Consider the following 17,220-nt stretch of genomic DNA (forward strand, 5'->3'; position numbering starts at 1 on the left):
AAGTAATGAAGCAGGACCACTGACATGTGGGTGAGGACAGACAACTTTAGCATGACCAATCCACCATGCAAACCCCCCAACAAACTGTGCACATTCTGACCAACATGCACCACTTTTTGGTCAAGCAGTACAGCGGAGAACAGGGAATTCATTCAGACCATAACAAAAGGAAATGAAGAAACAACTGTCCAAAACATAAAACATAAGGAACCAAAAGCAGAATTTGATCATAGACACGCAAATGCAGCTACAATAAATAAATAAAAATCGTACTGTTGGGAATTGTAACTAGCGTTTGTATCGTTTTTTTTGTTTTTTGTTTTTTGTTTGAAGATGGTTAGAAAGAAAAAACACACCAACCTTCTCGCAGCTCTGAGGGATGTAGGGAATTGATGCGGAAACAAAATAAAATGAGGAGAAAAACAAGGGAAAATACAGAGAGAGTAAAACAGGCCACATTCAACCCAGATAATTTCTGCTAGAGACAGAATGTCTAGGAAAAGAAAAGTGTGCTGTATTTTACAGGCCTTTTAATGCGCTGCCCATTAAACAATATGACACAGGTCCAGTTATGAGCTTTACATGCCATCAGCAGTTACTGTGGTTTGGACTGACTTTCCTCTGGAGTTTTGTTCATAATTTACAAATATATTTTTTGGTTCCTCATGTAAACCACATGACTGAGACCTGTGCATGAATTTAGCCACACTCCTTAAAGGGATAGTTCACTTTGAAATTAATTTTTGGTATGTTTTAGCTTACCTCAAGGGCATCCAAGATGTAGGTGTCTTTTTTTCCGCAATAGTTTCAATTTTGATATTTTTAGGTCAAACCGTTCTTGTCTGTCAGTCATATAATGCAGGTCTATGGTCATTATCTCAAAACACAAGCACAGAGTCCAAATTAAAACAATTCCCCGTCGTCCAAATTAAACAATTCCCCATCGTAAGTACACATTGATGGCCTAAGACACGAAACGAGCGGTTTGTGTGAGAAAACGACCAGTATTTATATCGTTTTTACCTCTTGAACACAGCCGCGTCCAAGTGATCTGATCTGACGTGTGCGCAGACTGGTGCATAGATATATACACACTAGATGTCGCCTTGTCTACGGCAGTTCATTGGAACGAATGTCTTTAAGGCGACATCTAGTGTATATATCTATGCACCAGTCTGCGTACACGTCAGATCAGAACATTTGGACGCAGCTGTGTTCAAGAGGTAAAAACGATATAAATACTGTTCGTTTTCTCACACAAACCGCTCGTTTCGTGTCTTAGGCCATCAATGTGTACTTACGATGGGGAATTGTTTAATTTGGACGACGGGGAATTGTTTTAATTTGGACTCTGTGCTTGTGTTTTGAGATAATGACCATAGACCTGCATTATATGACTGACAGACAAGAACGGTTTGACCGAAAAATATCAAAATTGAAACTATTGCGGAAAAAAAGACACCTACATCTTGGATGCCCTTGAGGTAAGCTAAAACATACCAAAAATTAATTTCAAAGTGAACTATCCCTTTAAAGCAGTAGTTGACATCTGGCCTTCAAGGTTTATTAGATGGAACATATTTTGGCAGCTGATTATGATAAATTTGGGGTTAAAGTCAATATGAAATCAAAAGCACCCTGTTTACTTACCAATATGAGATACTAAAAGGTGTACAGGGTGGCTGTTGACCTACAGTGACCAGTCACTCTTATTTATTTTTATCTTAAATCAATTCCCTCTGGATAAAATCAAGCCCTTTTGTATCAAGCCCTATGTTTCATAACGAAATACATCACAGTAATAAAGTAAAATGGATTGAGAACACAGTTGACTTGTTGACTTCATGTTGACTTTACTGTGCCAGATTATATAGATGTAAACTTGAACTAAAGAATGCACATAAAGGCACATGCTCCATCATAAGTCAATATCAATAAACATTTTTTATTTATACAGTGGAGTGATTCTTCAGTTAGTGGACCTTCTGACTGCTTGAAAAAAAGAAAAGAAAACTTTTCCTTACATTAAATTGGAAGTTATAACTCTGAATTTATATAAGTAAAAAAACAAAAACAACAACAAAAAAACATGGATTGTCAGCTCTCAAATACTGACAAATTAGGTATAGGCATCTAATAAAGATACTCTCAAATCATGATGTAAAAATCTTAAAATTAATGACATTACAAAATGTAATTTTTAATTTCCTGAATAACCACATATATACCCAAATGTAAGGCAGCAGTACTAGGTAATTATATTGTAACTTAATTAAAACATTTAAGGCTGATAGACTGTACTTTAAAACTACATTTTTTGTTTGTATGTTTGTTTTTTACTGAACATGTTATGTATTTATTTAATCATCCTAAGGCACAGAAGAGTTCACTTAATTGAAGAATCACCCATACACATTAAATTAAAGAATTTTAGACTACATTACAGACTAAAGATTGCACTGAAATGTGTTATGTTTACAAAAATAAAATGATAAAATAATAACATAAAACACTTCTTTTGTTTCAAAATAAATGAAAATAGTTTTATTCCGTTTGCCAGTATAAAGAGAGATGAAAACGAACGGTCAGACATTTGCTGTAGAGAGGAAAGAGGTTAAACTCAGTCAATCATTCCTGTTATCTTAAGAGTCAGTCATATAACATACAAAACAAGCAATCGAGTCAATAAAGGTTAAATCGAAATTAAACACCAGACAGGCAGAAAATCAAGGCGGCAGCAAATGTCATACTTGCAAAAATTCTCAGGAAACCAGAGGGATCAAAACAACAAAACTGACCAGCTAACTGGCTCTATTTGATTCAAATGTGTGTGCGTCTAAAGTTATTATATGCTCTTTTGTTGGTTTTGTTTACCGCCATGAGCTGTTCCTACCTCTGACATACAGGTTAGCAGGTGCAGAATAGCGTGTGCCGTCGTTGTTGGTTGCGACACATTCGTACTTCCCTTGGTCCGATTCCTCACTTTGTTCAATTTGCAGCGCTCCTACACAGTGGGAGAGAACACGAAGCAGAAAACAGATAATTACAATAATAATACAAGCCATTAAACAACTTACACTAGATCACATGCTAGGCCTATTTCTCTCACTATGAATTGGAATTTGTTCTGTTTAGGTCTCCATAAGGGTGGACGCAACAGAATGACTTCAGCTAAAGGCAGTTCACTGCCATCTGACTGCTGCTATATTGATGTTTAACCCTGAGAGGCGACATCTGCAGGCATGCCTCGCATTGGAGAGGTTCGTATAGACTTAACCAGTTTATGCAAGCTAAGCTCCTGGAAGCTGGGGGTAGAAATGTTTCCACTTAAAATGTCTAATGCAGTATTTCATTCTCTAGGCCCGATGCATCATGGGAAAGCAATTTCAGCACTAAAGATGGATTTCACGCTGGATTCGCGATGCATATTATGATTTTGTCAGGAACGGAGTAATTTTGAGGTGCTTAAATGGAAGTGTGTTGTGAGCTAGTATCTCACCCTACAAACTAACTTGCAGCAGTTGCACTAGGAAACGGGTCTAGAGAATAGCATGGCAAACACTGCCATAGACATTTGAGAGGGTACACAGAAAGAAAACAAAAAGAGACTTTGCAGCATTGATTATCTTGGACATTTTACAATCACATCAATGGAGAGGAAAACATACAGTACAAGATACATGTTGCAGGGTTTCTAAAGGCACTTAATTGATAGGGTTGTTTCAAAATAGTTTGAACATTACTGTTTAGAAAAAACAGTTGTGATAATAATCAATAATAATACTGATCGATTATTAATTGAAAGGTCTACAAAAGGTGAGGGGGGAGGGGGAGGGTAGCCCTGCAATATTATTACACATCTCACAGGACTGTTCATTATGGGAATGAGTGAAAACTGCAATACAGCAGCATATGACTCAAATAAAAAAGGTTTACAGTATACAAAAGCAGCATAAAAGGGGGTTAAAAAAAGAAATTTGGCTAATAAAATTTGGTTAAATTCAATTCGAATTGATCCATCAATAAAATGGCCCAAGACTTCAGAGGGTGGAAGTCAGCAAAAACTGCAGCATTCTCAGGAAAAAAATACGCTGCTTGAATCGTAAAAAATAGAAGAAGAAAAAAAATCTGTTGGGAGAATTATCGTTACCAGTACATAAACCTCTAGCACATGCAAATCTTTCCAAAGAACAAGAAATGTGTGTCGGCACAACTTACAACCTTTTGACAACCCTTAGCTGAAAAATAAAATGCAAGTGTATTAGAAAATTCAAAACGGCCTCCGCCGACAAGAAAGCAACCAATCACTGCCATAGCTTACGCAAAGCTACAAATGACACCCATAAAAATCCACCAATGGGATCAGCAGTGTGGTGTCACATGACCCAGGGAAAAACATTTTTTAAAGTGCACTGAACCGCAGCGGACACCGCCTCCTGAGTAGCTTAAAAAAAAAAAAAAAAAAAAAAAAAAAAGACACAAAATGGCCACCTCGGTATCATCTGCCAGACCCACTGTTAGCTTTTCCCCAACCCTGAAGAATGGAAAAAATAAAAACGTCAAAAAGGAAAACAGCCTTCAACCCAAGAAATGCAAGAAGGAAAAATAGGTGGAAGAAGAAAAAAAGCACCGCAGAAACTTTATCAAAAAAGTAGTTGTTTGGGCTTTTTTAGCTTGTTTTGAGAAGGGTATAGGTAGAGGAAAGCAAATGGAGGACGAAGAGCAAAAAAAAAAAAGAAGTTTGTAAAGACAGAAAGATGCTTTTTTGGGAGAAAAATCGTGGCAGAGAGGTCTCCGGTGTGTCTCCGACATCTGGGCTCATGTGCGGCTGAACAAGAACAGCTAAGGGGGGGAAAAATGTTTGGCTGTTTTAGTTGGACGAAAAAAAGGGACACATGATCTGCTATGGCCAAAAGATAAAAAAATAAAATAATAATAATAATAATAATAATAAAATAATGAAATAGAACACATATAGGATATGCTTCTTTGGGCTGCAGTAAGCATATCGACTCGGAAGAGAGGAAAAAAATACAAGAGTTTCTTGTCTTAAACTGAAAGAAAACCAAACGAAAGAAAGAAAGAACGCTTACGCAAAAAAGGTGATAGATGGGTGGCGTGAACAGAACGGGATGGTGGGGGAGGGGGACAATGGGAAAGATGCCAGGGCGTTTCATGGATGCAGACACATGTGGGACAGGAAGAATGAAGTCAGTTGTTCATTCTGTGAACTTGAGTTGAGCACTCTTACCTCTTATTGGCGTACCACCTGGGTGGATTATATGAATGCAAATAAGATTAAGAAAGAAGAGTCGTTAGTACGAGAAGAGAGTCTGGCCGCTTTGGAAGAAGAATCAAATTAGCTTTGCTTTGCTTTCTTACAGACTTTATTAGGCTACAACAGGAAAGAGAGACTCAGAAAAGACAGCCATTGGCTCTAGTGGAGAAAAGCACAGGATTGAGCATTGGTCACTTTAGGAGGTCAAAGAGCAACTGGTACAGTGGATGAAGCACAAGGGGCCATTTTGAGACCTGTTGTGGCCGTGATCTAGCGGGAGGGGAACTAAGGATTGATTGGGAACAGTGGAGAGTCTTTGAGCTGTGATTTGAGACAAAGATGGAGTGACAGTGTCGGTGCGTGGCCCTGACCAGCTGCTCGTGTTGGTGTGTGCTTTACTGCTAGTCAACTAGTGTGTGTTCTGCTAGTTTATCGACACCGTTAGTAAAATGCATGCCATGCATTTTAACAGTAGTTTGAGAAACATGGAACATTAGTGGGAGGCATGTGTGCTCAGATCTACAAACTTACCAAATGACTCTGGAGATTTACAAAACAGAGAGAAGAAAGACAGCATAGAAAATATGATTATATTCCTTACGTTTGCTCTTGTTGACACACTTAAATCTGACACTCTATTGCACAGGGTTATAAACGGCTAGGAAAATCAAGAGAGAAATCAGACAACGAAAGAAAACAGGACAAGGGCAAAGCGGAGAACTCTGGGAAGACATATTGTACCATATTGAGTGCTGGAAAACACATCGTATTCAACTCAACAATTACATATTCACAATGTGCGTCAATTGCAAAACGAAATAGGGTTGTGGGGAGCGTTACGAGAGAGACCGCAGACGAAGAGAAGGAACGTCTACTGCGGCTCCCAAATCAACGGAAAAGAATCACCAACATTTTCAGCCCTGAATTTGTTCAATTGGATGCGCAATCACACAACAAAAGTCACACACACAGGGACGGACGTCTCTCTCTCTTTTTCTTTTTTTTCCGTTTTTGGATGTAATAGAGGTTTTTTAGGCTGTTGGTACATGTGCATCATGACATGAAAGCAACAAACAAAACAACCTTGATGATTCTTTTGAGAGCAGTGAATGAAGCCAGATTGTACTAATTGCGCATTTAAGGAAGAGAAATAAGGACATGGAGAACGACAGTTATTTATTATGCATGGTTCGGCTGCTTTTTAACTAAGTGTTAAAATGGAAACAAAACAAAGCCCAATTTAAGCTGGCCAAAAATGCAGTCATAGCAGTGAATCATGAGTAATAAATTAAACAGACAAGAAAACAAGACACATCACACACAGAGGGGACGTAGACGACGATGCCGTTTCCTACAGAAAACCAAAAAAATTTCCATGAGAAAGAACAGAAAGTCAAATGTAAAGAAGGACAGGAGCGGCTCTTGTCGCTGCTTTTCTTCTGCCGTTATGGAGCCAAGCGTTCAGAGGAAAATTACCTGATCGAAGCTGTTTGATGCGTCCGTTGTTGTTACTCGTGTTGACCGGGAGGAAGTCTTTGAACCAGGAAATGTCTGGGTCGGGGTTCCCGCTAGCAGCACAGAGCATGGTGGCGGTACGGGTGCGCTCGACCACCTTGAGCTGAGGGCCCATGTCTATGGTGGGGAAACCTGCGGGCAGCTGATCCTCTGAAACACAGCAACACCAGCACAGTCACACACAAACACACACATGCACTTTCATTGCTCTTCAAGCCTTTATCACATTTAGGAAGCTGAGGTAACCTGGAGAAACTTGTGGGTTTGGTCCCAGCTAGAATGTTCTCAGAACTTTGGCATGGTTCTCTCAAAATGATGAACAAATGTTATTCAAGTAACATTAATAGATAGTTTGTTGAAAGTTATCTGGTCTTTAATGATGAACTCAAAACGTTAGCACAAAATAGGCGATTAGTGTTTCTTTACAAAGTGAAATCACCAACTACTAGCCTCACATGCATAATAGTCGTTTTCTTAACTCCATGTGAACAGGAATCGTTTTGACATCATTAGGTCTAAACACGAAAAATGCAAAGGAAAAACCGCTCCGTTTTTTAAACATCGTTGTCATGTAAACCCTTATATCAGTACCCTTTAGTCAGTAAAATATGCCAGAATGGGTAACAGGGTTGCAAATATGTTCCAAATTAAGCTGCCAATCACTAGGAGCTAACTGGTTCAGGACTAGTTAATTTCCATTGAATTGTTGAATTATCCTTACAACAACAATTTATGGAAAAAATTTAGTTATTTATTTTTTGAAAGGGTTCAGGCCTCTATCAAACTGCAATTTATTCTTTAAATAATTTTAAAAAAAATAAGTAAGGAATCAAATAACAAGTAAACAGTGTAAAAGTGTGAAAATACTTTTACCAGACCATTAATAAAGCCTCATTCACACCTAGATGTATCAATGTATGCAACAACTCGACCCGGATGTGATGCATTCAAATAAAAACTAAAAGCCTGAGGTTTATCAATATAGGTTTAACAATATTTTGCACTAAAACAATAATCTTCAAACACTATAAAAAAAAGAAAAAAAAGAATAGTTATGTATAATTATTTCCAAAGTAATTATTTATTACTTAATTATTTATGTTGATTAGCCCGAGATAACCTGCAATGTTTTCATTTTAATCATAATGTCGGTCATTTGTATTGTGTGGATATATTCATACAATCTTTGTAAACTTTTTTACCACAGTTAATACACGGAGGGTAACGGCTGCTTAAAAAAAAAATCCTGATAAATAAATTGTTTAATTAAAAAAGCCCTTGCAGTTTGCTGTCTTTTTGGATGGGAGGCAAATTTCCCCACAATGATAGTAAAACCTAAGATCACCTACATTGTGGGGAACAACCAGCGGTCCCCACGAGGGAAATGGATTAATAAACTGTAGCCTAAATTATGCTTATCTGAAAATGTAAAAATGCATAACGTTTTCTGTAAGGGTTGTGTTTAGGGGTAGGGCTAGGGATAGGGGATAGAAAATTGTCAGGTCATTATTAAAACAATAGAAGTCTATGGCAAGTCCACACAAAGATAAAAAAAAAAAAAAACGTGTGTGTGTGTGTGTGTGTATCAACCTACAGCAAACTAAAATAAACAAGAACTCAACAAGCCTCTAGGGGACATTACCAACACACACGTACACAAACACACTGTGATTACCACTGAACTACCTAAATATCTCCTGGGATTTGCTTTCCATGAACTGAAAACACCTCAGCTCAGGTATACAAAACCGCATATATTGTTTCACTATTGCAACTGCCTCCACTGCAACATTTTACCATACTTTTGGATAATTTGTGTAAAATGTGATTGAAAATGCAATGATTTACTGTAGATTTACATTAGAATAGAGCAAATGAGTCACTGTGATGTAGCTGCTATATCACTGTTTAGTTCCAGCTTGTATGTTGACAGATCCTGGGACATATTCTCTTGTTTCCAGAAAACAGTGAAGGATTTGAATGAATGTATGATAGACAACGGAATAATATCCCTGTCTAAATAGTGACTAAAGACTGATTATGACACTTCAGCGCCTCAGAGGGAGGCATCTGCTGTAATGGAGGATTTCCTGCAGCTCATAAAGAGCTTGAAATGCTCCTCATTGTCTCTGAAATCATTATAACACTCTTTCAGAGTGCTGTGATTCAGTGAAGATTTGAAGATGTCCTTAATTTACACCAACTGACTGCCAAGGTCTGGGTTGAGATGTCGAAATTCTTACATCTCAAGGTTTAATTCATAATTTAACATCTCAATAAATGGAAATCATCTCACTTCAAGAGTGTGCTTATTTGTCATGAAAGTAATGTCATGATGCAAGAAAAAAAAGTTATTCATTTTCTTTATGCAAAATACAATTTGTTAATTCTTTCTTTTGATTTTAGGGGGAAGTATAACTTGGACATGTTCTTGGGAGGTTTCATGATTCGTCCATATGAAATAAAACACAAAAGCAACACAGATGATCTGTGATGTCCATAATTGCCGGATGTTTCTCATGTTATCCATTTAAAACATTTCCAGTATTCGTCCATTGTGCATTAACAATTTTCAAATCTTTCTGCAAATATTCTAATCCAAATCCTCTTGTGACCTTCACAGGCTACGAACTTCACAACGCAGTGGATGGGCGTCTAATTTTAGCTCGTCTGTGGTGTGTAGGCATCGTCTGTTATGTACTTGGCAGCTAAAGTTACATGTCAGTCTGTTTTCCTAAACAAGCAGATATAAAATTACTACAAAAGCTACAGAAAGTTGCTAAGAGGTCATTCTGAAGTCTGTCAACCTATACTTGTATCTGTCCCCAACATTGTGTAATACTAGCTGATAGCAGGTTTAATCTGTTGTTGGTGAGTTTAGCTGCTTTCACAATTACGCTAAACTAGATTCTGCTTAACATAAGCATATATTTGGTTCATAGATAGGTTTAGCAATTTGCCTCTCCTCTGTTCTTCTGTACAATATTTCTGACACACACTAAACCCCATGTGCAATACATACTTATCAGTGGTGGATGAAGTATACAAATCAAGCAGATGAGTAAAAGCACAGACATATTGAGTAAAAGTGCAAAAGAAATTGACTTTTTAAATATAATAAAAGTACTGATTGATGAGTCATGTTTATTATGTATTCTAGCTAGCATTAGTCAGACTAGTCATTAGCTAATTAATAAGAAATATTAGTGCAGACTTTTAATGTATTATCTGCAAACTTTTTTATTATAAAAAGTATTATATTAATATTATTTTATTAAAATGTATTATACACTTACTAAAATGTACTAAAATATAAATTTAAGTTAATGACAATTCAAGCGAGTTACTGAAAACAAGTAAAATCATATACCAAAAAATATGTGGCAAAAAAAGGATATGGGGGAAAATGGGGGAGGAACACTATGCAAACATACTATATCATTTAAGATGCATGGGCATTTTTTTTGTGTTATTTTACCAAAAATACTTGACTCTTGACTCAAAAACAGCTGCAATCGGATCAGTCTGATTCACAACTGAATCATTCGGTGTGATCTGTGAAACAATTCAACAGGATAACTGGAAAGAATCGGTTCATGAATCGGACCACGCTCTTGCTTCTCAGAGGGGGTGGTTATTTATAAAATTTGAAATAACCAATAAAAAAAAGTTTCTTTATGAAATGTAGTAATTTGAAAGCAAAATATTATGCTTTGGAATGTAGTGATAAAAAATACTCTTTCAAGTACAGTCACTGTTACTGTCCACTGTTTATTATTATCCTAACTGGAATGCCTCAGGGTTCAGAGCTAGGCCAATTTCTCTTCTCAATATACACAACAGAGCCACTTATAAAGGCACATGGATTCTGTCTACAATCTCAGCTTGTATCTACCTTTCAGATGGTTTCATTTCTAGCTTACCTTTGAAATTTGACCTTTCAGAACTGCTAATAGTGTTGGCTCGTTTATGATAAACTGCTTATGCTTTTCCTCATTTGTGAAATGAATGAATTTGCTAAATGAATTAATGTAAATGACAGATTATTCTATTCTGATTCATCTGTCCTCTGTGTTAATGTAGATTGTGTCAATCAAAAAATTACCAGTTTCATGCTCACTCACAATAAACTCTGCTAATTTATTAGGTTTATGGAAATGCCAACAAATAAAGTACAAGACACTTATCCAAACCTCAGCTCAACATTAATTGTGTACTGGCTCTGGATGTGTTTAAGTCTTTAAAGCAATGCCAAGGTCGATGTGTGAATCAAGCTCTATAAAACGAGCCAAATTTCACCTGCCATGAAGCCAAGTGCCTGCAGTCAACCTTTGAGGAACAAAGGCAATGCTGCTAATAATTATTGAACATGACAATTCATGCTGCTTGAAAATCAATGGCTTTCAGGCTATATGTATTGTTGGAAATCAAAATATGCCTCTGAGACTATAAGTTTTTTTTCTCCTGAGACGAATCGATCTTGGGTATCCACTGTACAATAAAGAACCTCAAATTCTCCTTCAACCAAAACAGCAAGAACTCTCCAAGTTCAGCCAAATACATTTGTCCTTGATCCGCTTCGGGCATGAGGGAGGTTTTTCCCTGGGACATTTTCTATTCACATTTCTCAAGCTAACAGCAAAATACTTGTTGTAGCTATGCTGCATAATTAAATATGGATTTCTGGAGTCTACCATTATTTTAGAAGCATTTTCTATGAATACCGTACACTTTGTTGTCCCTTTCTTTTAAAGCAGAGGTGCATTGTTTTCTGATGTGTGACATATTAGATTCATTAGATAAACTATGATCTAAAAGAAAATTAATGTAGCATGAAAAATAGCTATCAAATGCTGATCGACTGTATCTAACAATTAAAATCATTAATACTCTCATCCTTTTCACATAATATATGGGACTGATATTCCATTCACCATAGCTTTTGTATTAAAGGAAACTCCTTCAGTAACATGACAGGGATTTGTTTGGGAACATTTTATACAACAAAAACTCTCCCAAATAAATCTCAACCGTTTTACTATAAGAGTTTCCCCTCATTGCAAAGACCAGAGAGAGAGAGAGAGAGAGAGAGAGAGAGAGAGAGAGAGAGAGAGAGAGAGAGAGAGAGAGAGAGAGAGAGAGAGAGAGAGAGAGAGAGAGAGAGAGAGAGAGAGAGAGAGAGAGAGAGAGAGATAGATAGATAGATAGATAGATAGATAGATAGATAGATAGATAGATAGATAGATAGATAGATGCAAAAATGCACAAAAAGTGCTGTTTACAAAAGCAGCATATGTACTGAAATCATGAAAAGCATTTGGAAAATAAGAAATGACTTGAGCTGTTAAGGAACGCTGTTGGATTCCTACTCATTTTCATCTTGAAATTGGTATCTATACAGAAATCAAAATCATTTCACAAAGATCAGTGGTGTATTTTTAACACAGTCCAGTAGTGATTGTTCGTTTTCCACACAAAAAAAAAAAAAAGAAAAAAAAATGTGTACACGCACACACACAATTAATCAGCATTACATTTTTAAATCACCTCACAAATTAAACGGCACTTCACTCTGCCAGTTCTCTGATTAACTGCTGAAAAAACACAGCAGTAGTGGCTGAGATGCATCCTCAAGCTAACGGCGAGCAAATAACCGCTGTTAATTGTTATTTAATTTGTGCTCTCCACATGATTGTACGTTTTTCGAGGAGAAAGGTTATTGACGAAAACATTTCAACGCATAAATTAATTGAGCTGAGTTCGCCATATGCTATGTTAGCACTTCTGGCCACGGCCACGAAGATGATTTTCAGCTGGAGGACGAATAAATCACGCCGACGAGAGAAAAAACAGCTCTGTAGGTCAATCGAGAAGGTGAGAGAAAGAGAAATTCAGGGTTCTGAAGTCAAAAAGCCATAATACAAGAGCAAAATTTGAAACATTAAATTAAAAGTGAGAAGCGCATGGGATCATTATTCCCAGCGACATGCATTTATCGTCTTTAGCATCAAGGGCATAAGGATCCCAAGCGCTCATCTTAACTCTCATTATACACTAGAGTACAGTATATCTCCCTTCCTCACGTCACTTGACGCAGTATAATGGCGCGGTCGCCCTGTGAAGAGAGTCGCTAGCAGCTGCAGGCCGAACGAAAACCCCCTGGTGATCATTTACACACATTAATGATGCTCAGGTCATCGAGCAACCGATGGATGTCCTGCCTAATACGCTACTGACGGGGGAAAAGCAGCTATGACTAGCAGGAGCTTTTAGAAGCTGTTAAATAAGACTTCATCGGATGCATTTATATGCATTTAACTCTTTAAAATAAAAGCCTCTGGTGGGACATTGTGGTAATGCATTTTTAATTGTGTCTAAATCAATGTTATTTTAGAATTATTTATATACTACTACAGTATTTATTAATATTTTGAATTGGTAGCTTTTTTTATTTTTATATTTTCAGCTTTGACTTTACATTAAGGCTCCATTTGTTAACATTAATTAACTGCATTAGTTATCATGAAGTGACAATGAAAAATACTTCTTAAGCACGTATTAACAAGTTAATGTTATATAAAGAACAGGGGCCGGTTGCACCATATGTGCCTAAGTTACAACTTAGCCTAGTTTTGATATAAATATTAAGTTTCAACTTACGCACCACTGAATATTTTTGTGTTGCACCATTAGATTTAGCTGAAGTGTAACTATATGTGTAAACTAAATATTTACGCAAGCCTCCGATCAGGAGTAATGGTTGGAATAAAATAGCAAACGGACTGAACTGCATCAATAAGCTTTTATTTTACCCAACAGACTTTCAGACTTCATGATAATGCAGACATTTACACTTATCTGTGTGCATAGGTCCGTATTGTCCGTATAGTCATAAAAAATAAATATAATTTCAGATCACATCAAATACAGTTTCTGAATGTTATTTACATATAAAAACCCCTATAAATGTTAGTTATGATTAAGTAGCGTTGTATTAAATGGAAACATATTTTTACTGTTAGTTACAAGCCTATTCCTATGTAATAAAAACAAATTGTTCATTTAAAGTATTTCACATTAAACATATTTATTTTAGGTGCCAACACTTCTATCATTTAAGTTTGTTGTAACATTTCTATTTAGCTTTCATTTATTTTTTTCAATTTTAATAATTTACATCACTTATTTTATTTTCAGTTAGGTGGCAAGGTTACATGTTTTAATTTACATCAACATGTTTTCAATTTAACATTTATAGTTACATTTTGTTTCATTCATATATTTTTTATCTTTATTTCAATAGTATAAGTGAATTTTAAAATAAAAAAATTAGGCCCACTGTATACATTTAGACCAGATTAGTGTAACCGTTGTTACTAAAATGGCAGCGTCACTCTCTCGTTAGACGCAAAACACTCCCTGACGCGCTTGTCTAATCGCAGGAGACTACAGAGGACGACACACTAATTAAATACAGCTAATTGAGTCTCTGCGGACTGGCCAAAAGTGATTAGTTACTGTTTACCCGCTCAAGTTAGCAGGGTTTGTTTAACTGACAATGAGCGAAGCCAGAGGAGGCTGATGTGGCGCACACACGCAGCTGGAAATTAAAAGGCCGTGCGGCGTAATTGATTATTTTGCTTATCTGCAAGAAATGCTGCGAGCGAGATACCAAGTATTCTTTCTGTTGGCTGTGCCGTTATTCACGGAGCTCAAAAACACACAAGAGCTGCAGACGGTTAATGGATTTGGGTTGGGAATCGATCAGCAACATTGGCCGACTGATGCACGTATTAGATTGAGCTTCGCTTTAGCGTAGTCGGCGCTGCCGGCAGATGTTTTTTCCCTGGATGAGGTTATTCGCTGTGGAAAATCCCCCACGGCCATAATAAGATATATTTGTTGGACGTTTTGAGCAAACGCAATCTCCTTAGAGCCGCTGTCACAGGTCAGCCGGTGTAAAGACGCATTGTGCTGCGGTCATCCCTCCTGCCGCAAAAGCACAGATTACCAACAAAGACAAATAGCAGGAAACCCTTCAAGTATGACTGCCATCCCAGCCGTATTTTCCGCTTCCTTTGGCGCTTTTGTGTTGAGCGGCGGGCCAAGTCGGGTTAGGCTGGGCTTGTGTTTGCTTCACTTCGCTCTAGATAAGTTTGCGCTGGGTTTTTCAGCCTGCCACAAAAGGGCAGAGGAGCGTTTTCTCTCCTGGACTGTGACGGCAGTCAATGTTAGCGGATTCATCCTGAATTCCAGCTGAACCCCAGAGACGTGGTGGCTACGGCAAATCGATCTGGGATTTGCTCGCTGTAAAGGAAGTAGCGGTGGTGAGAGAAGCTCTACCGTCACCTTCTGTTTCTGAAGGCTGATGATTTTGTGTGTGTGTGTGATTAGCTCCCTGTGCTAATTAATACAGTAATTGTGCTCTGGAACCGTGAGTCACAACCATAACAAAGGGCCAAATGGAACACGCAAGTGAGCCTGGGAATCAACAATTCTTTTTGTTTTGTTTTAGGAATCCAGGAACCATAATTGTAAATGGTAAAATAAATTTGCCGAAATAATATCCGGAATATTCTTTTTAGGAAGTCTATCTGTACTTTTTTGTGCTATTTAAGAGCAAAATACCTCTATTCACCACTTCTCAGACAATTAAACATATTGTACACCTCTTAATTTATCCTCTGTCACTACATGCACTTGCGCAAAATGGTGCTTGCTCCACTTTACATTTGGTTGCATATGCTGATGCATTTGAATCAAAATTATTTTGTTTTAACTGAGATAAAATAAGTTTAAGTATTACAATTACTAAAATAAACTGAAATAAAAATACATTAAAGCTAAATAGAAAAATAAAATTACAAAATTACAAAAATGGCAAAATCACATAATTACTCAAATGAAAATGTGTAAAAGTGTAAAAAAGTGTTTCTTAATCAAAATGTGGTAACACTTTATTTTACAGTGTCCTTGTTACATGTTACATGTAATAACATTAAATTATGCATAATTGCATGCAACTAACCCTCAACCAAATCCTAATCTTACCCTAACCCTATAAGTACATGTAGTTAATTATTATTATTATTCAGGACTTAAATATATAATTACACTGTAACCATGACACCTTAAAATAAAGTGTAACCCAAAATGTTTGCACTTTTGCAAAAAAAAAAAAAGTATTTTATTTTGTTTGTTTTAACCCCAAAAAAAAGTCTGCCAATTTTTCTTTTAATTTTAGGCATAAACAAACTATTTAGGAATTTTCTTTAGAAAACAAGACTTAATATCTGAAGTTATTTTGCTTCTAAAGCAAATGTATCTTGATTAAAGAATGTTTCGATTTTTTACTGGAAAAAAAAACAAACAAAAATAAGCAAGGAAACAATTTTCTTTTTTTCTTTTGCAGAACGAATTATACTGATCTTCCTCAAAGGTGCTAAAATAACAGGGATGGCAGTCCATTATAAAGTTTAGTGCATTATAGAGAAATATTTGTTCAAGTATTGCAGAGATCGGCAAGAACATCTCAGCGAGATGAGACATGACACATCTGATAACAGAAATAAAGCTCTTAAAAATCACGTCGGTCGATTGCGTGTGCGTTTGCATTTTCCACCCCCTCTCAGGCTCTCCTTTTTCCACTCCTCCGTCTCCGGCGCTCTCATTTACGCCCCCCTGATGTATTCTGTTGTTTTCTTTGGCATGGTTCAGCGTGGCCTGTTAATTACGCTTTTGTTCCGTCTCGTACAGAATCACTCCAGCGAATGTAAGAGCTCTCCATTAACGCCACAGACGCTTCCTCTGCAGCAGAACTTGCCTTCAGCTTCTCTCTGTTTGCTGTTATTTTCCTCTTCTTCATGTGACACTTGTTCTGTGATAATAAAGGTTATCTTTTACATTTGGCTGCGCCGTAAATGACAGGCGGCTAATCCGGCCACCGGTGCGTTTATCAGTGCATTCCAGCTGCCGTATAATCTTGCGAGCGCTTTCGCCGAGATGGAGAAAAAAAAAAAGCTGCAATGTTTCCATCAATCATGTCTCTCATAAGTCAGAAATTTGACCTGTTCAGGAATGCCGACCTCGGGGCGAACAGAGCGTCGCTCAAGGGAAGCGCAGATGTTCATTTGTGTCTCTGTCTGGACACGGAGAACGTCGCTGAACGTTTGGCTGCGAGTTCATGGGATACGTGCTTCTTTCTGGCTGGATGTTACAGAATCTCAACATGAAATGTCAGTTTCAATTCAGATTCATCGGAAAAATTTAAGGCCATTTGTAGATGATAGCCCTCGATTAAAATGTGACATTCCGGCCATATTTAAGCTGCAGTTCACTGGAAAGGAAACTTGTGTCATCTTGTGTCCCTCTAAACCTTTTTATATATTGATCTTATAAATTTTCTCTCATTATTTTGTGTCCATCCA

General features: G+C 37.1%; 1 protein-coding gene across 6 annotated transcripts in view; it reads right to left on the reverse strand.

Moving 5' to 3' along the window:
• LOC309484770 (receptor-type tyrosine-protein phosphatase delta) overlaps nt 1-17,220 on the reverse strand; it is a 666,889-nt gene that overhangs the window by 81,339 nt on the left and 568,330 nt on the right. For 5 of the 6 annotated variants that reach the window (XM_082151149.1, XM_082151148.1, XM_082151151.1 and 2 more), the window contains 2 exons: nt 6,755-6,943; nt 2,894-3,004 (listed from right to left, as the gene is read on the reverse strand). In XM_082151149.1, coding sequence (XP_082007275.1) covers nt 2,894-3,004; nt 6,755-6,943 — 300 coding nt within the window. Of the gene's footprint in view, nt 1-360; nt 373-2,893; nt 3,005-6,754; nt 6,944-17,220 lie in introns of all 6 variants that reach the window. The other variant, XM_082151147.1, reaches the window with a different exon arrangement.

Source organism: Leuciscus leuciscus (assembly GCF_965113295.1).
Source record: "Leuciscus leuciscus genome assembly, chromosome: 2".
NCBI lineage: Eukaryota > Metazoa > Chordata > Actinopteri > Cypriniformes > Leuciscidae > Leuciscus > Leuciscus leuciscus.